We start from the raw sequence: 24066 nt of genomic DNA on the forward strand, positions 1-24066 counted from the left end.
GTAGGAGCGGTTCTAAATATAACCATCTCTACAAATGGCAATTAAAACGGCGGCTGGTGTTACAAGCTACCTTTACAAATCTGATTTGTAGAGATGATTGGGGTTATCAGCCGCTTCTACATAATAATTTGAACCGCCTCTACAAAATAGCCATTTGTAGCAATGGTTTGTTAGGGGCGGAGCCAAACTGCTCCCAAATCTCGATGAGCTTACTCATCTTTACTGTAGTAGTGGCAAGAGCGTGCCGAACAGGTTGAGGTTGCCAATCACCGGCCATGGCCGAGGGTGGTGGGAGATTCAGCTTGCGCTTGTTGGGATTCCATCGGCCGAGGATGGTTGTGACAAAGAGTGCAGTGGCGAGCACGGTGGTATTAGCTCCATTGGAACGGAGGGACGGCTTTTCTTCTCTCAAGAAAAGCCTGAGTAGAAGAAGTGATGATTCCCTCCGTGGTTTTTTCTTCCGGGTGTGGGAGGCCTGAGGCTGCGTGGGAGAATGCACATAGGGAGCCTAAGCCCCATTCTTAGCGCATTATGAAGTTTTTGTTTTGAATACAGCCCTCATGTTTTAAAAAATACTTGGTTGCTTCCACATCTAGTACTCCACTTAAAATTTATATTCCAGTCGTCTGTAGGTTTCTAACTTTTTTCATTCAAAGTGTTAAACTACAAAATACTCACTTCGTTTCAAATTATAAGAAATTTTGATTTTTCTAGATATAGATAGCTTTTTTATAGAAATCCCAAACCATCTGGTAATTGGGAATGAAGGGAGTATACTGAATCAAATTAAAAATGCTTGCGTTCCCTGGTTTCAAAAAATTTTAATAACTAACCGGTTCCATAACACATGTTCTCAGTGTCGATTTTAATTTTGTAGTGTACTCAAGTAGGAACGGGTTGATCAGTTTCTAGTTCCACGTACAAATTACAAGATATAAAAATCGTTTCCCTTACACTAAAATGAAAATAGTACATACTAATATTGAGTCGGCAGAGAGAGAGAGCACATAATTTATACCCCCCGGTTGAATATTTAATAACAGGAAATAATAAATAATAATACATGAAATGTACATACAGAAAACAAAAAAAATGAAAAAAATAGGAATATTGCACACCACATACAGGTATCCAGTTCCAAAATACATACATACATTAGCTAATAGACTAAGGAATGCCGAGCCTAGGAATCTAGGATGATACCCGCGCCAGCATTTGGTTCTTGATGATGCCCATGCACATTTCGATGTCTCTGAAGATCGGGACGTTCTGGGAGCTGCACGGTTGTACGCTTGACAGTGCTGAATCGAGGATGTGTGCGACTTCAGCAGGGTGATACTGCTTCTCCGTGCAGTTCTGGTGAATGGAGGAACAGATGGAAGCTTTAGACCACTACTAGGCACAGAGAGAGAGGGGGGGGGGGGGGGGGGGGGGGGGGGGGTAAGTGCTGTAAAAATAACATGTGGAGCTTGGATGATTAACCTTTATCATAAGCATCGTAGCTACGCAGGATGATATCAACTCTTTGGGAAATTGAGTTTCCGAATCACAGCCGTTTGGCACCTTTGAACTGCTGTTTGCTGCAGGGGCAGTTGTGCAATTATCATGATAAGATGCATTTGACTGTCCTGAATCAGGAGGTATCCGTCTTATGCCAAGTATACTTGAACCAGAGCCAGTACCGCGGCTATTCAAGTGATCTAGTGCTTCCCCTATTTTTGCAAAAGCATTCTCTCCTTCACTCACTTTGCACATAGCCTGATAAAAAGGGAAAATTGCAACAATAAGTGCATTTAAACAAAAATAAGTTTAGAATAAGTTCATGGTTAACTTAAAGAAAATTCAAACAGAGGTGATTGGGTAAAAAGGGTCCAAGGTTCTACTACTTCGATCATGAACTCAGCATTTAGTATTTATTAGACAGGTAATTTATATTACAGTAAGTAGGAATTACTGACTAGTGAGCACTCACTACTTATTAAGTTTATTGATTTCCTGTCAATTCAAATCTTAAATTCAAAATTTTATTTTTTGCCTCAGAAAGAAACATGGAAAGCAATCCTCATTCAGTTCAAAATGTAGAGACAATAATTCAAATTATATAAATAGATAAGTAAATCAGAACCATGGCGAACCCTAGGTCAGATATTAGCAGCCTGGGAACGGGAACATGACCCACGTCCCATTCACATGTTCCACGTTCTAGGAACGTCTACGTTCCATAAACGCAAATGTTACCGTTCCCACGTTATAAAATGATACCTCAAGTTCCCGTTCTCGTTCCCGTTCCAGAAACGGGGACGAGAACATGGCTGCTATGGGTCAGATAGCCTGATATGATACAGAAAAGAATACAAATAATTCTGAACAACTGACCTGGATAGCAACATCAACCATCATTCTTGCCCTGCACTTCGAAGTCTCGATAACTTCAATCACTTGAGAATCAGACTCTGGATTAATATAACTGAAAAGGTTATACGGATCTGATGCTCCAGCAAAGGCTATGCCATTTTCCATGGATTTAGACCCTGGGTTCCCATGATATGTATTGCGTTGGCGAAGCGAAAGCAAAGCTGCAGCCACCTGAGTAGGAAAAAGTGTAGTATCATTAACCTAAGTAGGTAAAACCAAAGTTATTAAAGTGATACTTGAACTGGGGAAGGTTACTTGATCATTCGAATCTCTTAGCTGCACAAGCACCATAGCGTATTGCTTCCTGAAATGCTCCAAGTCTCTAATAATTTCCCCATCCCTCTGGTTTCCAGACACTTCTTCATTCATGTGCCTCAACTCCACCAGCAAAGCTTCCTACAAAAAGATTCATAGTTCATCATAAATCACTTGAATAATGTGAAATTTAAATACATATATATTCAACAAATCATTATAAGAATGGCCAACATGTCTGGTGGCAAGATACAAACAGCAGACCAGCAATGATCTTTACAACGACTACAGTACTATGTAGCCATATCCTGATCTGGGAACTAAAAGGAACCCATCTTTCATACAGGACGATTGGATTATCCCCATTTTATACTTTATACTCTCTGAGACTGACCCCAGTAGCCCATTTCAAGTGTCCATTGTTCATGTCCAGACTACATCTTGACACTAGTCAAGGCCCTCAAGTCTAGCGTCTAGACAGCATGGGCACACGATCAGACCGTCTAGATGACAACTAGTCAAGATTAAGTGCTAGTCATGGTATGAGTTTGTTCTTTGTGCTAAAAGAGTTGTTTTGCTATTTGCTATGTGAGATAATCTGCTGCATCCTTTGATTGTTTTGCTGCAGGGAGTTGGCATTGTTGGCATGAACTAGATTGCAAGGACTCGAATTGGACTGCCAGAGGGCAGCTTGGCCAGAGAGGCCGCTTGGATTGTATTGAACTTGCAAAATAGAACTCACACAATACAAGGGTGAGGGGGCTGCTGCATATATAGCCTAGAGAGCAGACAGCACCCCAACATATCCCTGACAGATTCTAACCAACTAGAGAAGCTGTCTACCAGCAACTTGGTTCACAAGGCACCATATTCAACTTGGCTGCCAAGGAACCTATTAGGTAAAGTAAAATACAATTACAGCAAAGTAAATGGTAACTAGGCTAACACTAGGCTAACCCTGTCAGGCATTGGGTCAATTCCTTCCTATCCTTTCCCTCTCCCACCTTACTGCTGTAGGTATGGCAATAGGCCCCTTAGTCATGGCTTACCTCAGCCATGTAGAGTAGTTGGAGGCTTATCTCAGCCCAGGTACTAGTATACCTGGTGTAGACTGTAGTTGGTACATTCCTATACCCCATATGATGCAATAGAAAGGGAGTTGCAGAGAGAGAGAGAGAGAGAGTGAGGCACAAGCCTTGTTGCACTTGCCTTTTTATCAAGAGCACGTGATAGCTCACCAAGAGCTCTTATATCAGCTTCTCTTTCCTGTATCTGCGAAAGTGTGCATGGTTGACTGTACATTGACTGTTGTGTTGTAACTGCAACCTCGTTAACTGTCGCTTTGGCCTGTGCAATAGAATAAATTAGAGTCACACTATTGTACAAATCCCAAAAGGAATGCAGTTAGCTTATTCTACATTGACTATAGAAAGGCAAATAGCTTCCACATCAAACATGCTACCTTGGCTTGCTTCATTAAGGTACTCATCGGATGACCAGAAGGGAAGGCTGCATCTGCACCATTCAAATTCAATGTGGATCTTGATGCACCTCCGCTAGCCAATTCTTTCATCTGATCCTCATATTTTGCTTCTGATAAGTGGCTGTAGTATCCATTGAAGATGCTTTGCTGTCTGAGAGATTCAGGAAAATTTTCCAGAGGATGTAGGGGCATGCAGTCAATATCCTGCAAAACAAGTTCATTTCAGTAAACCATATTTGACATGCCTACTCTTTCAAGAGTTTCATCATTGGATTAATATTTGTTATTTATATTTGAGTGGAGCTGAAACATCATTTGTAGAGAGAGAAATAATCTTCCACAAGCATTTCCCTAGTTGTGTTGCAAGACATAGGCATAAAAGGAAAAGAGTACAACTGTACAAGGAACACAAACAGTAGATTAGAGGATAATGGACTGCATGGATCCCATTGAGGCAAATTATTCTGAACCAAAAAATTAATGTCATGGTTTAGCATTCGTGGTGGATATTACAGTGCACTTTTCTTCCATCATTTTGGATGCACAATGTATTACTGCCAATGAAGAAAAAATCCTATGCAATAAATTAGATTCCACAATATGCACAGCTACCAAAGAAGACAGTAAAACCAAGGACACTTGGTTGACGCATATGTGATATAACAAGGGAAACACAAGGAACAAACATACAGAAAATCACTCTCTCAGAGTCTAATCTAAGTTCAGAAACACGACATTCATGTGCATTTGTGGGTACAGGTCAGAGGACCAAGGCACTTCTCTGGCGATGTAAACGCTAAAGAGGCTCCAAGGATAAAAAGGGCCAAAAGAGATGATACTAGGAACCCTTTTATTCATTCCCAGTGTTCTATAGGCTCTAGCCAAGCAATGGAGCATGTCCAGATAGGACAGTGGAGTTATTACAAGCCATTGTGATATCTGGAGTACAGGTAATCATAAATAAGCTGAAAGCATTTAAGCCTAAAGACATTAAATGAAACTCCCAATAAAATGGTCAAAACATAAGTGAGATAGTAGCTGATTACCTTCACAAGCTCAACACCCAGTTCAGGTCGATCAAACTGAACCCGGCACTGATTATGATCAACAGTCAGAACATTCCCATCATGAAGTTCCCTTGTTCTAGGATGGCAGGCTATAACACGCTGCCCAACTGCTAGAGGTCGTGCAAGATCTGTTGGTAGACCTTCTCTAACGCCAGATCGAAGTTCAGTATAATGCTGTCTTACTGAATCACGATACTGAGCAAGCTTCTCTCTCTCCTCATGCAAAAACTGCTTCGACAATCGACGGGGCTTTCCAAGAGAACTGCAAAAACATTACACTTAGGGGACAAATACAACTAAACCTAACAAAATAGTTGAAGATTACAAACCTTCGTATGACACCCCACTCGACACGAGTCAGTCTTGGAACATGACCTAGCTTGACATGGTTTAAATACTCAATAAATTCACTCTTTGCAAACCACGGGTAATCAATTGCACTATAGAACCACTCAAACATGCACCATCTACGGAGCAAACGTGATGATAAGCAATGAGAGAGTTTGTCCTGCATTAGGTTAGAGTAAAGTAAATGACTTTTCACCCGTGCCAAGTAATGAAACACAACAACCAGTACACTGAACAAGATAGAAAGCAATACCTTGAGATCAATAATATTACTTAGTGAGTAAGATAATTTATCACTTCCAGAATCACCAGCGCCCTCGGCAGGTTTACATTCTTGAGTTAGTGATTTCTGAATGCCTAATTTACGACGGCTTTTACCCTTTGCGATCAAGTCAGCTTGCGGTGTTGTTGCAACTTGTGTAGTTGTCTCTGCGATATCCATGGCTACATTCACAAAATTAGCATGTGCTGTAGAACATCCCTAACTCTGAACTTGTTTTGTTTCAAAAATAGACTAATATGAGTATCCTTACTTTTGTTAGAAGACGCCTTCTCTTCTTCAGGAGAAACCTATAATATACAGATATAACAGGAAAAAATTATGTTGCGTCCCAGCAAGCATAAGGAGGTATGTAGGAGGGTAAAACTTGATCGTGCATGGGCAAGTGACAATTTGAGAAAACCAAAGAACTAGAGAGTTATTTAGTGAAGACTAGTACTCCATACAATACAATGGTGTATAATGAAGTATGCATTAAAATGTTCTCATATAACCAAAGAACATCCCCTTTTTCTTTCTAATATTAATGATATGCAGCTCTTCTGCGTGTTGGAGAAAAGAAACATCGTTTGAGTGTAAACAATATGAAATTGCAACATCAATCAAGTAAATATGGATGGTATCTCAAGATATCAGGCATTTACAGCAAAACAACAATATCCAACAGAAAAAGGAAAGGATTATACTTTTTATAAGAATATGAAAATTATGACAAACAGCTGCAGCAAGAAGCTATGGACAGAACTCTCAAAAGCTTATACTTAGCAGGCTGTCTAAAAAACAAAACACATATGTGATCTAGCCTACACACTTATTCAGCATATGCAACAACAAATGATATTTATACCTTCAGAGCAGATTTGGTGTAGCCAAACCACGTCTTTAAAACTAATAGTCATCCAATCAAATTAAATAGGTTAAGGTTGACTACATCACCAACCAGGCAACCACTATAAGCAAAAATAAACTCTTGTCCAGATTTAGTTGAGAAATGCATTCCACAAGTTTGTGAGGGTTTGAGAAATGGACGAAATCAGTATATCACCAGCCCATCTCTAGGAGGGAGGCTGTCCCATGAAAATTACAGAGTGGTCCTATGATACACAAATTTTTTTTACGAAACTATGATACACAAATTAGCTATAGGGCGGTGGTTCTTGAAACAAATAAGCATAAATGCATAAGAATTGAATGCAAAGAGGAAAGAATCAGATCAGTTGGAAAGTTGAAACTGAACCCCCATGAAAAAGTTTATCAGGAGCAATAATGAGAAGACAGCAATAGAAAGGATTAGTTACCTCAGTCTTCTCAACATCTTTTGGCATATTCTTTTCTTCTTTCAAAATCTGCACATAGAGTAGAAGTTATGCACACCATAAATGAAATATAGCAAGAAACTAAATAGCAGTGGTAGAAGACGGAACAGCAGTACTGGTTCAAGGCACTACATATACAATATAGCAGTTTTAAATAGCATTTTCTTGTTTTGTAAGGACCTGTGGCTGTACGGTCAGCATCTGTCGGACCTGGCATCCAACATGATTGCACTATACCGAAGCACTCTCTAGATACCTTGACGTCAGGAACCTTCTGCAAGAGGTGGAGCTTCACTGGCGCCACAGCAGCCCGGGGGAATTTTTGGTGTTTTACAATGGCGTCGAACCAGCAAAGAGACTGCAGAAGTCGTGGGTGCCTGTGTGCTACAAATTCTTCCTGTGGAGGAAAAAATTCTATGCACTCATGCCGCAATTTGCCTCCCGTACAGCACCACCTATACACCGTCTACTTGTTAATCTTCGTGCTAATCTCGATGCCTATCCTTCCGTGTTGTGTTTTTTTCCTCACGCTCTAGGCAGCCCGCCCACGACTCACGTAACCTACTAGCGCGGTATTCCCGGAAATACTCCTCCGATTCGGCAAGAGAACACGCGTCGTGCGCACGGGCGGTGTCGCACAGCTGATCCTGCAAGAGAACATGTGTCATGCGCATGGGCGGTGTCGCACAGCTGATCCTGTGCGGCACTGAGCGCATACAATTTTTTTCCTCCTGTGGGGCATGGCTACTAATTTTGAACAGGTGTTGGACGGCAGACAGGCCAGCTAAACATGGACTACCACACGCAGCCTGTTGCCCTTTGTGTGACCAAGATGACACGCCGGAGAGTTGTGGCACCCTTCAGCAGGTTCTGCCTGCAGGAGCTCACGCTGAGTCCTGAGGACATGGTCTTTGCCCAACGGTGGCACAGGACAGAGGGGAGTACAGGTGGGGGGACTTGCATAAGGGGTTCAACACCCTAGTCATCCTTGGTGCCTGGAAGCTCTGGAAGCAATGTAATGACATCGTTTTAAACAATGGCTCTCCATCTGCCCAGTGACTCCTACGAGCAATGAATGATAGAGATACACATATGCCAGTGCTAACAGTCTGGTGGCATTAGGAGCCAGTAGAGGGTAACTAGTAGGCTATGGTCATTCATGATTAAAAAAGGGCGTATGCGAAATAAAACTGTGACTGCGAGAACAGATGTAACAAATTTCATTCTCTTTCTAATGCAAAATGCAGTTCTCTTGCGTATTAAGGAAAAAAATAGCATTTTGGAATATAGCAGCCACTACACAGTAGTGGTGCTTTCAGAGTGAGAGCCGATATTGTGGCCCTGCCAATATTTCAAGCTGCGTGTGCAAATTTTATATAAATATCCACATTACTTTGATATAAGAAAGACATAAATCACATAGTACACAACCACAAACATAAATTGTGAGTACTTGTAGAATTTTTTTCCTGGCATGGGGCATGTCATTTCAAAAACAGGAAAGGAAAAGGTAACAGCACCTAAAACACAACACAAACACGCTAGTTAATTAGAACAATCATGCCACAGACAGGAGAGAGACAACCACTATGGAAACTGGGGAAGGCAAAAAAAAACAAAAAAAAAACTAGACTAATCCCAAGACCAAGTTTCTGAAATCCCTAGCCCTGGCAGCACACAGACGGATACTTCTCCAATCATCGCCCTGACCACCATATTCACACCATTGGAAAGGCATTGTCCAAGATGCAATGGTTACAATACTAATAGAATTACCATATGAGAATATAGCAATCAATACCAGCATATAGACTAAACTGAAACCAATCCCTAAAATACTATCTGCAGTTTATAAACTTGACTACACAATTTATATCCTTCAACTATCGTGCAAGCACTACTGCAGAAATGTTGAACATATATAAATGTTGAAGTACCTTTCCCATGGAAGATTTCTTCTTTTTTTCTGTTTTCACACCACATGTACAAGCTTGCTGCTTTACTTCAGAAGTGGTGCTCCCATCATGATTAGTATCTTTAGCAAGTTTGACTTTTTTCCTAGTAACCATATCAGTGCTTGCCATTTCTGACTGCCTTTTGAGTTTCTTTGATGTACTTTTGGAATTATCTTTCTGCTCATACACCGATACAGCTGCTGCCGGTATACCAGGCTTTCCATCAGAATCATTGTCTTTGTTTTCATCCTTAATCTGTGCTGATGATTCTGAAAATTCATTAGGGGCACCATTAATAACACTATAGTTAATAGAAGCAACGTCATAAAAAGGGAAAGGCGAGCTGCAGTGTGGTGCCTGCTAAGCAGTAGATGAGCCACCTCTTGTTAGAGTAAATAGGAATAGTACCACATTGACTACCCACGTGGGGTGTTAGTCTTATGTACTCTATATAATCAACCCATGAGGCCCAATGCAATACATTAACCAATATCCCCACCAATTCTATTCTCCTCCATCACTAAAAAAGGTGAACAAAATCGTTAAAAATTATTGATGTCTGCTAATTTTGCAACACACTTTTTACGTATTTTTTGTGGGATTTCCCGTGCAATGCTTATGCTTATTACAACACAAAAATACTTATCACTACACATTGAGTTAAGGAACATCATGGTGTATATTAGGCTAAATATGTTTTGTACTTTTGTGACATCAATTGAGTTGATACTTTTGTTGAGGGACAGTACAAAATTCCAGAAATGTGGCCATTAAATTATCAGACTGCAAATATTGACAGGGGGATGTGACGGATGGTTCTGATCCATATTTGCCCTGGATACAGGCCATCTATATGTCCGAACAAACCATGTGGATGCTGGTTAATATTCCATCCAAATAGGGCCTACCTCCCTTTTTTGTGGGTGTCTGTGTGGACTGTGGGAGGGGGGAGGGGGGGGGGGGGGCTGCAATGATTGATGCAACAACTCCATCCATCCAGCTATTCAAGAAAGATAAAATACTGTATAGTCCAAGTTTAATCCCTCTGAATATGTCTATAAACTATAAACATTCCAAACCTCTACGCAAATTAGTCAGAAGAGCGGCAGATGAATTTAAACACACAAACTGAAACACTGCACCTGCTACAATACAACCATGGCATTGTTCTGCCATCTTGCAATTCAGTACAAGAAAATAATATGGTAATGGAACAAAACAGGTTGCATCAGAACGTAGTATTTAAAATATAACACGAACTTGGTATAAGATCAGACTAACCAGATTCAACAACTGGAGATGGTTGTAGGATATTCACAGATAGATCAGCTAAAGTATGTAATGCATCTAGAGCTGATCTTTCATCTGCAAAACAAGGGCGGATTGATGGTTAGTACTGCATGTGTAAAGAAAGCAAGAATCAACAGATTCATAAGCATCACACTAAAGTATTAGAGCATATGAGTGTATAACAAAACCAAATGACTAAACTAAAAAGAACACTTAGGACATTTATGGCAGGAAAAACTCAGTATGATACCTGACAAAAATGTATAGTTCTATGTATGTTTCCCAGGTTATATATTATAGTGCAATACACGCATAAGACAAACAATATCCTAAAAAGAATTTGGAACGTGACAAAGATGACTCAAAACAGGTTACTTTTCGCCATCCCACAAATTGGAAGTACCTACACTTTTAAGTGCTTGTTCACTGAAACTTTCGTTTCACACTACTCCCTCCATCCCAAATTATAAGTCATTTCAAGAATCTTGGAGAGTCAAAGTATCTCAAGTTTGACCAAATTTATATAATAAGATAATAATATTTATGATACCAACTAAGCATCATTAGGTTCTTCATTAATTATATTTTCATAGTATATCTATTTGATGTCATAAATCTTTGTAATTCTTTATATAATTTTGGTTCAAACTTAAGATGTTTTGACTCTCCTAGATTCTTGGAATGACTTATAATTTGGGATGGGGGAGTAGAAGGGAATTCTCATTCCATAATATAGGGCGCATTTGCTTTAGTTCTTTGTATTTATATTCCACGAATTGAGAAAATATTGTGCAGTACAGTCAATGAAAAGAAATAAAACAAATTCATTGCTCCATTTCAATTCATACATGACGAAAGAGAATGCTGACATGTATTGCTATTTTGGTATTTCAGTGCTGATTTACAGAAAACATACCATCAAAAAAGAGTTGGCGGCTTCTTTTATTTGATGTGCTAGATGGCCATGCAGTTTTGCTTCCCAATGTCTCCAGCTCTGGTTCCTCTTTTGCCTTTTTCATGCTACGCCCTTCTTCAGTACCACTACAAGCCTCTCTATCATCCTCAAACTGATCACCCGTTTTGCGTACAACTTTTTTTCTCCTCTTTTGAGGCCTCTTGACTTTCTTCTGAGGCTTGCTAGATGGAGATCCTTTGTTAGCTATCAAATAGGATGCACCTTTGGTATAATCGCCAGTCTCGGCTTCCCTACTTCCCAAGCTACCTTCAGGGTAATCAGCATCCAACTGAAATCCATGCAGCTTTGAGCTTCCCATCTCTGAATCAGCATTCTGCAAGTGCCATACAGGTATCTTGATCATGCAATTACTTTACTAAATAGTGACTGATAAAAATGGGTGGAGGCATATAATTCTAGTTTCTTACTTTTTTGTCACTACTTTTAGCAGGAGACAGGAACATATGATCACCAGATCTCCGAGGTGTATGGGAAACCTGAGGTGAGCCTCCTCTTTGATATACCTCCGCCAGAGCAAGCGCAGCTACATGAGCTCCTTCATCGTCACCATTGTTAGCATCAGGTTTAGCTTGTCTATTTGATGCACCCCTGTCATCTCGATGGTACATGCTTGCAACAGGTACTCTTGGAGTCCTCTTCCCAACAGCACGTGGCCTGTTGCCTACAAATAGGTCTAGAAAGATTTCAAGACATCAACCCCCTTATCAAGATTTGAGCAAAGCAAAGTTGTATCATCTCTTTTCCACAAAAAAAAAAAGGGGGGGGGGGTGTTAAGGCAGTGCTAGGTGATTCATTCGATGAAAAGCAGGCACTTCATAACTTCAGTTAAGTAAAAAGCTCATGTTTACAAGCAATTATAAGTTCTTGATATTGAAGGAAGATAAATGCAACCACATAAATCAGGTGCAAACATGAAAAGGTTTTACAGGCACAAAAAGGGAGGCAAAACAAGTGTCCTTGGTTAAGAAGAAAACAAAATGAAATTGTGATAAAATTCACTTTGCTGAAAGAGACACAAATCTCATTGCAAAAAGAAAGTGCAGAGGGACTATATTGACACCAAGATTGGCCAGATTAAGGAATCAGATGGTTTTTTGTGCTCTGGAATAAGTTGCAGAATTAATTTAAGGACAATAACTTCACGGTATTAAAAAAAAGATGATATGTTCAAGAACAAAAAAATTAGACATAGTTCAAATGCCTAGTAAATAGTAATACCAAATCAAAAAGAGATCTCGCAAGACTATAGAAGATTATACTATCTGCATGATTGATACTTGGCAGAATCATAGCTAGAATCCAGATTGTTATCTGAAGGGTCTTATATCAGATTTAAGATCATCAAAAGATATTCATATCACTGGCTTCACAAACAGGATAGGAAGCATAGACATAGATTGCGTACTCCAAGTTATAGCAACCGAAGAATTTCAAAATTGACTATGAGTTGAGTGACAGAAGAGGAAAAAAACACTGATTTTCATTGGCCTGCTAGAACTAGCTCCCATAATATTGCAGTTGTGGAACCAAACCATTGTACCATACAATTCTGTATGTCTCAGATTCCGATATAGCCAGGTAATATAATATCAAAGATTTTACATATGTTTTCCTAGTTGTACAAAACATCACTCCTGTCCTGTTACGAAGACCAGGCATATGTGTAAATAGGAATATGTCAAATTACCTCCAGAACGTTTTTTCTTCAACAAAGAAAGGCATCCATAGCTCGATGAAGCAGGCTGAGGTTGCAACAGATCAGTATAATGTGTATCAGATGTCTTAGACACAGATTGAAGTTTTGCACGACCACGCTTCTGTAGCCTCCTAGAAACTTTTGGTGAATCATTGCTTTCTCGATCACTGTTACTTCCATCCTACAGTCCATTACAGATTTCCTTGTGAGTATTTTCAATAAATGTAACTGATGCATATAGCATTATTCTGAAATGAAATTCACGGCTGCTGAAATCACTGACCCCATCACATAAGGACCAGCAAGGAAATTCAATTCATTTACTCATGTGCAACAAATAGGACGCATTTGTGTGATGCAGAACTAATTACTGATTTTGCATATAATAAGAAGCAAAACAACTGTTTTTGAGGCAGTGCTAATGTTATTACTCTTAATCCCATGGTCACAAAGATGCACACAGATAAGGAGAAAATTGTCTATTCACACGATTCTTCACATATTACAGAAAAGAATTGAAGAACATATGGAAATAGTAACCCCTATAGTGGTTTACCACTTAAATATAGTCTCACCAGAATATTGTAGTGATCGGTCATCATTGCAATTAATCCCGCAGCAGTTGCTGTTCCCTCCGGAAGAGATAAATATGCCTGGATATGCCACATAATAAATTTAGCACAATAAAGCGTATATAGGAATATACAGTTGTGAATTTGGCAGAAAAATATGAGACCAAGCAAACGAACCATTGGTACCTTGATCCATTGAACTGGTCTATAGAAGTTTAGGTTATTAAATGGAATGAGAGCAGGTGTATAACATGACAAGCCCAATATTTACCTTATTCATATTGTAAAGAGCCTTCACCATGTCAGATGTTCTATCACGGATAGCACCAGCAACCTAAAAAGTGAAATGAAAAATCATTAAACTGAAATAGGTACCAGAGTAGATAAATTAACTTTCTCAGGTTAACATATTGAATGTAGGGAAAGTGCAACTCATATTGATGCATTTCCCTTGTATCAGTTGTCTATAAAAGATTAAAAACAGACCTTTCTCCAATCTTTTCCATATTTTCTGTAGGCACCATAGAAGCGCTCGAGCTCATCTTTGCTCCACTGAGACCCAAGCATGTCTGATAACTTTTTCTTCTGCAAATGAGTTTTTCTTTTATCGGTGATCAACGACAAAGTGAAGCTACTGCTAACTACTTAAATCAATGGCAGCACCCAAAACCATGCTTGAAACCACATTTTTCCTTGAAAACATAAGATATCTATAAAAAAAACTATTAACTGATAGCCCACAGAATACTACCATGTCATATAATCACATAGAAATAAGTTACATTCTTTGCAGAATAAGAAAAATGAAGAATAATATGCATGTGAGAAGAAAAAATGTTGATTTTCACATGTACTTACTCGCACTTTACTTTTAGGTACACTTGTTGTATCTTTATCCTGCCAATCTTCATTGATTTTGGCATAACGCTTATTTGTGTTTCTTACTTTTCTTGCCGAAGCCATTCAAAATCACTATTCACTAATACTACCTGAAAACACAATTCACTGGACTTTATTGCTGAGCTCTTCGGTAACAAAGAAAAGGAGAAAGCCAATAGAATAATTTGAGTACAAGACTATTCCTGTACATGTACAATCCCCATAATCAAGTATGCCTAGAGATTGATACAAATTCTCAAAAACTAAACCACCATCACATCTTCTAGTCATTGCAATGCAGGATGGTATGTGCCTACATGTACAAATATCTTGGATTTTTTTTTAACATTGAGACATAGTTTACAAGCCAATAGCACAAAGATTTAGTGTGAAAGCAGGAAGGACTGTGTATAATGCATTGGATGTATCACATTGAGCCCTATAGTGATACAAATAGACTACAGGACTTGGTCAAGACGTCTCCCCGATACACATGGCAGTATGGGGTTACAATATCCCTAACTATCAAATATACTTTTAACACTAAGCATTCATTGCATTATGGAAAATAAACCTCTAACTTCACCATTGTTACGATAACAGTAACAATTAGTTGTCAAGAGCCCTAGGAAGGTATGGTGTTACTTCTTCCAACACCACTAGGACACACAGAGCTGCAACAGCCCATCCTAGAGTGGTGGAAAACTGGAAACCATGACAGTGCCGAGGTTGGCTGCAGTGATGTCACCCATGGGGGGACAAGAAGGAAGAAAATGTCCTCTGGTGCAACGATGTTCATTAAAGGAAGAACTTTTCTGCTTTGATCTCACTATCTCAGCTTATCTGCTCAAGTAAATACCTTATCTTTATGACTCGGGTCTTTGCCAGGCAACTCAAAACAGAAACTTCTATTAACATCATAGGAATATTGCATCGTCCATAAAGATTGGTACAATAAAATCTTTGAAGTATTATATTGTCAATGTTTGCCTTGTTTCACATTATCACCAACCACTTCTAAACATTTTTAGGTATTTCATGGTAAGTAGTATAATATCTGACGCATTAATTCTCAGGACTAACAATCAGTAGATGGCTATGTATAAGTTAAAACATCAAAAGAGGAAGATGTCCATGTTTGGAAGGCTTTGAATATTGTTGAACCATGAAAATTCACACATCCTATCCTATTTATGGTCACTGAAGCAATAAGCACTTTCCTTTCATCAATAGCTCAAAAAATCTAGAACAGATGGATGCTATTGCAAACCATCTCCATTTTTTTATTTAGGAATTAGGACAACCATGTGGCTCAAGCACTCAATATATATATGATCCCCATTATTCCCAAAATACAAATTAAAGGATGCTTTTTCATAATAAACTTCATAATTCCTGCAGAAGGTGATGACATGGTGCTACAAAAAATTCTCATTTCATTTGAACCCTAATCCATCATAGTGTTCTAAGTAATTTTATTTTCGGTGAACTTTGAGTTCAGTTTCAGCATGGACAGACCAAAGATACAAGCAGCATGGAGTGTATATCAATGCTACTAAACATTAAAGATAAAGATGCAATATTATTCTGGGGATATGTAACATGTTCAACGAGACCAGAAACGAGTATAATATATTATAGAACAAGTTGGAGCTTTGGGGCTTTTCAACATGCCAGAAGAAACCTGGTGGTCCTTAATTGATTACCATGATTTAAGCATTGAGTTATCCCTAGTATCTTCTAGTGTGGTGAGAATGTCCCAAGGATGAATCTCTGCCACTATATTTAACCCTAACGATATCCAATAGCATTTTTTTCTCGAAAACGCAGGAGAGCTGCTTATGATTATATTTAAGAAAAAAGGGGTAAGAGCCCTTATACAACACACTCGGAATCAAAACAACGATATCTAATACCAGTGACTGGCATACTATTTCAAAATCCAACAGCAGCTATATTTTGAAGGAGTAATTTTTAGCAATACATTATTCTAACAGGGAATGTCATTTAAGAACTTCCATGTGATGCTCTGTAAGGAAACACGGCAAGAGGTCAGGATGCCATTTGAATTCCAAGAATCTAAGCACAAATACTTAAAGCCCAACAACTAAAGCAGGTGCCAACAAAATTGGTGCATGTGCAAAGAGCCAACAAACTCGGTGTAACCGCTAGAAGCTAAAATGCACAGCACAATGCTTCCTACCAAAAATACACCGCAGCAATAACAGAAGATATCAGTAGCGCTCCCTTGGAAAGCAAGTAGGAAAAAAAATGCATTATCCTTATCCCCATAGTGCGAAACTCAACTTTCTTGAACAAATACCAGTTGCGGTCCTAGACAAACAAGCAACCATGAATTTGGGCATCCCACGCCACGGCACACAACCGAGGGTTGGGGTGGGCGTGAAGCGAGGCAGTAGGGTCTTACTAGGAGAGGACTTGATGCTCAGCAGCAGGCGAGGAAGGGGATCTCGGGGCCAGAGATTGGAGTCCCCGGTGATTGGCCCCCGCCGGAACAAAGACGTGGTTCCCCGGTTGCCACTCGAATCGAGGTCGTGCAATTTCCTCTCGTAAGGAAGCGAGGGAGATCGAAGCCACAACCAGCGTGATTACGAACCCCCCTCCGGTGAGTGGTAGATCCGTGGGCGGGGAAAGCGGGGAGGCGCAGGAGATTTGGAGGGGGGACAGAACACTAGTGCGCGCCAAGGGGAGCGGAGAGGTGGTAGTAGGGAGAGGAGTGGGAGGTGGAAGGAGGGAGTGACTGAGGCATGTGCGTGCGGACGTCGGCGCACCAGTGGTGGTGAGACTAGGAGGGGAGGGGAGGGTGTTGGGAAATGGCAAGGGAGGGAGGAGACAGTTCACAGTCGAGGTAGAGGGAAGGGGGAGAGAGAAATGGGGAAATCGCATTGAGCTACTATGTTGTAGGCGTTTGGGTTATTTTTGCACTCACAGTTGGAGGAGAGGAGGATGTGATTTTTAGCCTATGGGTTGGGCCGTGAGCATACCTTGCCCTGAGAGCCCACGAAGGTGTTTTGCACTCGCAGTCAAAGGATAGGAGGATGCATTTTTCGCCCAGTCACAGCCCAACCCATGGGCTAAAAATCACATCCTCCTCTCCTCCGACTAGATGGGTTCCCGAGCAAGGTACAGTCACAACCCAACCCATGGGCTAAAAATCCCCATCCCTCTACCTCTAGTGACCGCAACCTGTCTCTACTCCCTCCCACGCCATTTCTAAACACCCTCCCCTCCCCCTCATAGGCTCACCATTCACCACCACTTCGCCTGCCAGGAGCCCCCTCCATCTCTAATGCAGCACACCGACATCTGCACGCATGCACCTCGATCACTCCCACCTCTCCGCTCCCCTTGGCTCGTACAAGTGTTCTGTTCTCCCCAATCTCCCGTGCCTCCCTTCTCGCTTCCCTCGCACGCGTATCTACCACTAACTGGAGGGGGGTTCGTAATCATGCTAGTCGTGGCCTCGAGCTCCCTCGCTGGCTAGAGGGGCAACGACATGACCCAGATTTGGGTGGCAACCGGAGACCCTAGTACCCTACTACCTCGCTTCATGCCAACCCCAACCCTTGGTTTTTTGTGCCGTGGCGCGTGTTACCCAAATTCATGGTTGCTTTTTGTCAAGGACCACAACTGGTATTTGTTCTAGGCTGTTGAGTTTCACATTATGGGAATAAGAATAATTCATTTTTTTCCTACATGCTTTGCAAGGTAGCACTGCTCTGCTGCAGCGTATTTTCGGTAGGAAGCATTGTGCTGTGCATTTTAGCTTCTAGTGGTTACACCTGAGCCAACCTCGGCGCTGTCATGGGCTCATGGCTTCCAGTTTTCCACCATTACTCTAGGATGGGCTGTTGCAGCTGTGTGTCCCCTAGTGGCTTTGGAAGAAGTAACATCATACCTTTGTCGAGCTCTTGACAACTAATTGTTACTGCTATCGTAACAATGGTGAAGTTAGAGGGTTATTTTCCATTATGCAATGAATTTTGAGTGTTAAGAGTATATTTGGTAGTTAGGGATAGTGTAACCCCGTACTGCCATGTGTATTGGGGATGTTGTTGGTTACTAAAAATGACAGCCATGTAATGATAGTTCTCAATAGGTTTATTAAAGTATTTTGCCATCTGAAAGAATATACAAAGCCTGAAAGCCAAGTGCCCAAGTCACAAGTCACAAGAAAAAATTCACCTCAATATCAAGTCAGAGATGAGCACCATCTAATTTTCTACAAGTAGACTGATTATAAATAGGTAAAGCAACTGGTTATATATAACTATATGTGTTCTTAGAGAACATCTCCAGACAGTGGGGTAACATCAGTTCACTTGTGACATGTATATATTTTGTTATTTACTTCTTTGACCATGTTTACATTTGGTCTCTGTGTCGTGGGTATGAGGAAATGAGAATACTTGACTACCAACTACTACTATGTATTGGTAGTAAACTTGAGGAACACCAACCAGCAAGTTAAGAATTCAAAGTTGAAACAACAGATTAAATACGTGAGACATGACCAAGGGCGATTAGACCCGCTATGTTGTATGGAGCAGAATGTTGGCCTACAAAAAGACATGTCCAACAACTAAGTGTCGTGGAAATGCGTATGTTGCACTGGATTTGTGGTCACACAAGGATGGATCGAGTTCGGAATGATGATATGCGTGATCATCTAGGGATAGCACCAATTGAAGAAAAGCTTGTCCAACATCGGTTGAGGTGGTTTGGCCATGTCCCAAGGAGACCTTCAGAGGCACCAGTGCATTGTGGAGTCCTAAGTCGAGATATCAATGTGAGGAGAGGTAGAGGAAGACTGAAGCTGACATGGGGAGATGCAATAAAAAGAGATTTGAAAGGTTGGGATATATCTAGAGATCTTGTTTGGATAGGAGTGCTTGGAAAGCAGCTATTGACGTGCCTGAACCGTGACTAGGGGCTCATGTTGGGTTTCAACTCTAGCCTACCCCAACTTGCTTGGGACTAAAAGGCTTTGTTGTAGACGTGACCAAGGGCTGCTATTTGTACCAAACCAGCAACCATAAAAGAATTGGAACCACAGAAAGATATAAACAATAACAAAGGGTGAACGACTGAACGGCATTCCAGTTTGTATGGTCTATGGAGTAATAATAACAAGAAGCTGCTATTTCTTTTTTGGGAACACCAAGAGGCTCCTACTTTCAGTGACCGTCCGCACAGGCACAAGACAAATATGCAAAAACTTGCATACATGCATGACTGGAGCAGATAATACACATCCGGACACAAGAAACTGCTACTTTCAGTGACCGTTTCTGATGTTTCTTTAATAAGGGACGTTTCTGACTTTGGTGTGATAGTGACTACTGAGAGAAAGGAGTGTGGGCTGATAATACACACCTGGACACAAGCCAAATAGTTCTTCTCATCTAGCATTATAGTTCCAGTTTCATCATTATTAAAATGTGTTGAGCTGAGTTTCTTGAGGGTCACAATGGTGTTCCAGCGAGTTCTCCAAGTCCTAACGTGATTGGAAATTTGACTACCATTAAAATTCACATGAAATCTTTTATTCAGCACTTTAGCACACCGATTGTAGTGGGAGTTTTTGAAGCCTTTGTCCACCCTATTGCCATCAGCTACTAGCCAACACATACGCAGAACCCTCCCAACCAGCCAACACATATGTGAAGCGAAGGTCAAAGTCTACGGCAGCCATCACATTTTGGGTTGTAAAACTCTTTCTGCTCCGGAAAGCCGCCTGATGGGACTTGGGGACACTAGCTTGTATGTGAGTACCATCTATTGCTCCAATACAATTCTACATCTGATTTTTCAATTAAAAATATGGTCAAATGGACATCCATACAGACAACTCAAAAACATTACCATAGTGTACCAAGATCATACCTCAAAGTAAGGATACCACCAGGGATTTTCAAGGATTTTGGCTGGGGTTTCAAGAGATGGAGGCCTAATAAGGTCATCACGAAGTTCACCTATAGCACGCAGTACTGACTTAAAGTAGCGGCTGACTGTTTCTCCCAATCTCTTGAAGTATTTGGATATTACAGTATTCCTCTCATTGTGGACAATTGTGTAAAGGAACATTGCTACTTGTTCCTCGACGCAACATTGGATAGTACCAGAAAGAAGCCCTCTTTTGTTTCAGTGTATCACATAGCAAAAAGAATGGCGCTCTCCTCATTCTCAGCATGTGCAAACAACTCATATCATCTTTATGATAGATATTAGAAAGGTAACCATCTCTGCTTGCTTCCATATCACTCATTGGGGCATATAAGATTCTTTTTCTTTTCATTCTTATCCTCCTTACTATTAGGATATAATAAAATGTAGCAGCAGAACTGCTCTAATAATTAAAGACCTTCACAGTTGACTTGCATCCATCTACACCATATTTCACATGAACGGTGTAAGAACAAAATTTGTTTCGATAACTAATTAATAAATGTCAACTAGCTTATCAAACTAATTCATTGGGGCATACGAGATTCTTTTTCTTTTCATTCTTATCCTCCTTACTATTAGGATATAATAAAATGTAGAGCAGAACTGCTCTAATAATTAAAGACCTTCGCAGTTGATTTGCATCCATCTACACCATATTTCACATGAATGGTGTAAGAACAAAATTTGGTTAACTAATAAATAAATGTCAACTAGCTTATCAAACTAATTCATCTAAAGTTACACATAATTCTGAATCTACTGCATTAACATATATACTGAAGGATGAAACAGTAATTAGACAAAAGTTGAAAGCTCAAATCAACATATTGTAGCAACAACCCATCTCTATAAGATGGAAATATTTGTACACAATTACCTTTGCGATTTTTCTTCAACACTTGAATGATTGCCTAGTCAAGTGCTTTGAAGAAAAAAGATTAACCGAGATTTGTAGCCTAGAAAACCAGAGAAAAAAACAGCAGATTTTGGATTAAATAATTAATTACATACTAGTAGTATTTTGAGCAGGTTTGCAAGTGCTATAATCTAGTAACAGTGAAAAAGAAACCTGCACAAATTGAGGAAAACAGGAAAACCAATATTGAAATAGGAAACCTACAAGTTACCAAGAATCTATTAGCTTGTGTGATGACGTAAATAAAAATGCCTTGACAAGCATAGCATTCTGAAATCACATGCTGATGTGTATCACTGCAAATATATTTTGAGCAGAGATGGAACTATTCCTGGCCATGCATATGCATGCTGCTGCTTTAGCCGAGCACAAGCACAAGCTGGCCATCACATGTGCAGAAAGAAACCTTATATGATTAATTAAAATGTAGCAGCTGCAAGGGCAACTGATCTATTAACAAATGTCAACTAGTTTATCAAACTAATCAAACTAATTGATCTAAAGTTATACACAATTCCTGACCTACTGCATCAGTACGCAATGCAAGTCATTTGCATCTCAAACATATATGCTGCAGGATGAGAAAGTAATTAGACAGATGTAGCTAATTATACAAACATGTAAAATCTCCTACTGAGATTGTGTGTATGATTTGCTCCTTTCTCATATATTGGGCAGGTTTGTTGAAGGGTAACTTTCGAGCAGCAGGTCATCCAGGGAACTGAAGCAGTGAAGATGGCGGCTCTCTTCTACTACAAGCAGGATATGCAGTCGCGTACTCAAGATGAAAAGCAGCTGGTACCTTATGCCGGTTAAGCTAGAGTTGTATCAATCGCAGCTTGTGCGCTGCTGTGGGTGAAAATCCCATGTTTGGAACCCCAGTTAATCTCGTAGGGTATCTTTTGGACAGCTAGTTTGTTGCCTAGTTACTGGTAGTAGCAGTAGTTTGTGTCCATGCCTATGTTCCCTCTGTGACCATTTGCATGGTTTCTCCTTCAAGAACTGGATGTACTGGCCACAAATCCAAGGATTCAAGATTAATTGCGAAAATAAACGACAAGAAACCTCTACCGGATGAAAAAAAAAGAATAACCCAATTCTTTGCAAGGTGCAGGGGCGGACCCAGTAAATGACATGGTGTACACATGTAAACCCAATAATTTTTGCAAAGATATCGAAGTTAATAGGCATGATACATGCATATATATACACCTGTAATTAGATTCAGATCCGATTACGAATAGTATGTTAGGGTTTGGGCGCACGATTTTACCTATGATATGAATTACGTTAAGGTTTCTGCGCACGGCTTCGCACAGCACGAAGGGAGGACAAGGGGAGGAAATACCTAGTGTCCTGGTGGTGCTCGTCGCCGGCCAAAGTGGCGAGTGGCAAAGTAGGACAGCAGCGACGGTCGCAGGGACACCGGGGCTGCAGAGGGCGGACGCCGTGCCGGAGATGGTCGCGAGGACGCTGGGCCCCAGGTGGTGCTCGACCGAGCGCAGTCTCCTTTCCGGGTTGCGGCGCGGCGAGCGGATGGAGGAGATCGGCCGCGGGCGAGACGAGTCCAGACGGCGGGCCACGGGTCGAGCAAGGTTTGAAGAAATGCTAGGCGGATGCAGGAGATCGGCCGCGGGCGAGACGAGTGCCTGTTCGGCTCGCTGGAATTCGAGCGAAGAGATGCCAAATCGTTTTGTAAAGATAAATTTAGTTATCAGTGAGAGAGTGTTTAGGGAGTATGTAGTTCCCATTTTATTTAAAAAATTGGTTTATTATTTTGCATAATAAAACTAAATATCATGTAAAATTTTAGCAAAATGATTATATTTCAAATTTTAGCTTTATGAGACAAAAAAAACTAAAGAGGCCATAATAATGCATTTTAGATGAAACAAAACATAATTCTAAAAATTTTGGCATTTTGCATTTCATCGTTCTAAAATAATTGTTATTTTGTATTCTGCATTCTATGAGAAACTAAACGGGCCTTTGATTCCTCTTTTATCTCAAAAAATTCTAAATTTTGGTCCATTATTTTGCATAATAGAACTAAACACCATACAATTTTTTTAGCAAGATGGTTGTCATCCGTTTTAGATTTTAGACTCAAGAAACCAAAAAACCCAAAAGAGCCTCAAGAGGCCATAATGAGGGTAAAAAATTCTGCATTTTGAATCAAGCTAAACATAACCCTGAAATTTTTGGCATTTTGCATTTCATCATTTCAAAGTAGTTGGCATTTTGTATTTTGCATTCCATGTGAAACTAAACAGGTATAAAGCAAAAACATCTCCAACGGACTTTGCAAATAATTCTTCAAATTTATTAGTTTTCCATCTCACCTTATTTGTTCTCTACCTACAGATATCCTACCTTAGAGCATTTTTAGCAAGTTACATAAACCCACTGCCTATCCTATTTTTGGATAGTGGAAGCCAAAAAAACTTACTCCAATAGACTACCTACTTTTGTTGATCCAGCAAATTTTCTCTCCCACTACTTACATCTGTTAAACCAACAAATGTGCTTACTTATTTTTTCCTTCATCGCTTTCTTGCCCACGCTCAGAATCGCCCCGACGGTGCTCATGTCTTCGGCTCGCCTGTGCCTGCGCCGCCCCTCGCGGTGGTCCTCCCCGGTGGGGTACC

The 24066-nt window shown here is 40.4% G+C and overlaps 1 protein-coding gene across 1 annotated transcript; it reads right to left on the bottom strand.

Annotated features, from left to right (window-relative positions):
- Positions 996-23092, bottom strand: LOC8080794 (protein ALWAYS EARLY 2). The gene is made up of 22 exons (XM_021451837.1): positions 22767-23092; positions 21380-21458; positions 14512-14642; positions 14140-14238; positions 13925-13987; positions 13657-13734; positions 13073-13262; positions 11793-12058; positions 11326-11719; positions 10401-10484; positions 9102-9388; positions 7147-7194; positions 6102-6138; positions 5822-6012; positions 5550-5728; positions 5200-5482; positions 4133-4357; positions 3880-4017; positions 2671-2811; positions 2377-2586; positions 1483-1758; positions 996-1356 (listed from the first exon to the last, which is right to left on the bottom strand). Exons 3-22 carry the CDS (start codon positions 14614-14616, stop codon positions 1192-1194), a joined length of 3459 nt encoding a protein of 1152 aa, XP_021307512.1. The 5' UTR covers positions 14617-14642; positions 21380-21458; positions 22767-23092; the 3' UTR covers positions 996-1191.

Source organism: Sorghum bicolor, chromosome 1, assembly GCF_000003195.3.
Source record: "Sorghum bicolor cultivar BTx623 chromosome 1, Sorghum_bicolor_NCBIv3, whole genome shotgun sequence".
NCBI classification, from domain to species: Eukaryota; Viridiplantae; Streptophyta; class Magnoliopsida; order Poales; family Poaceae; genus Sorghum; species Sorghum bicolor.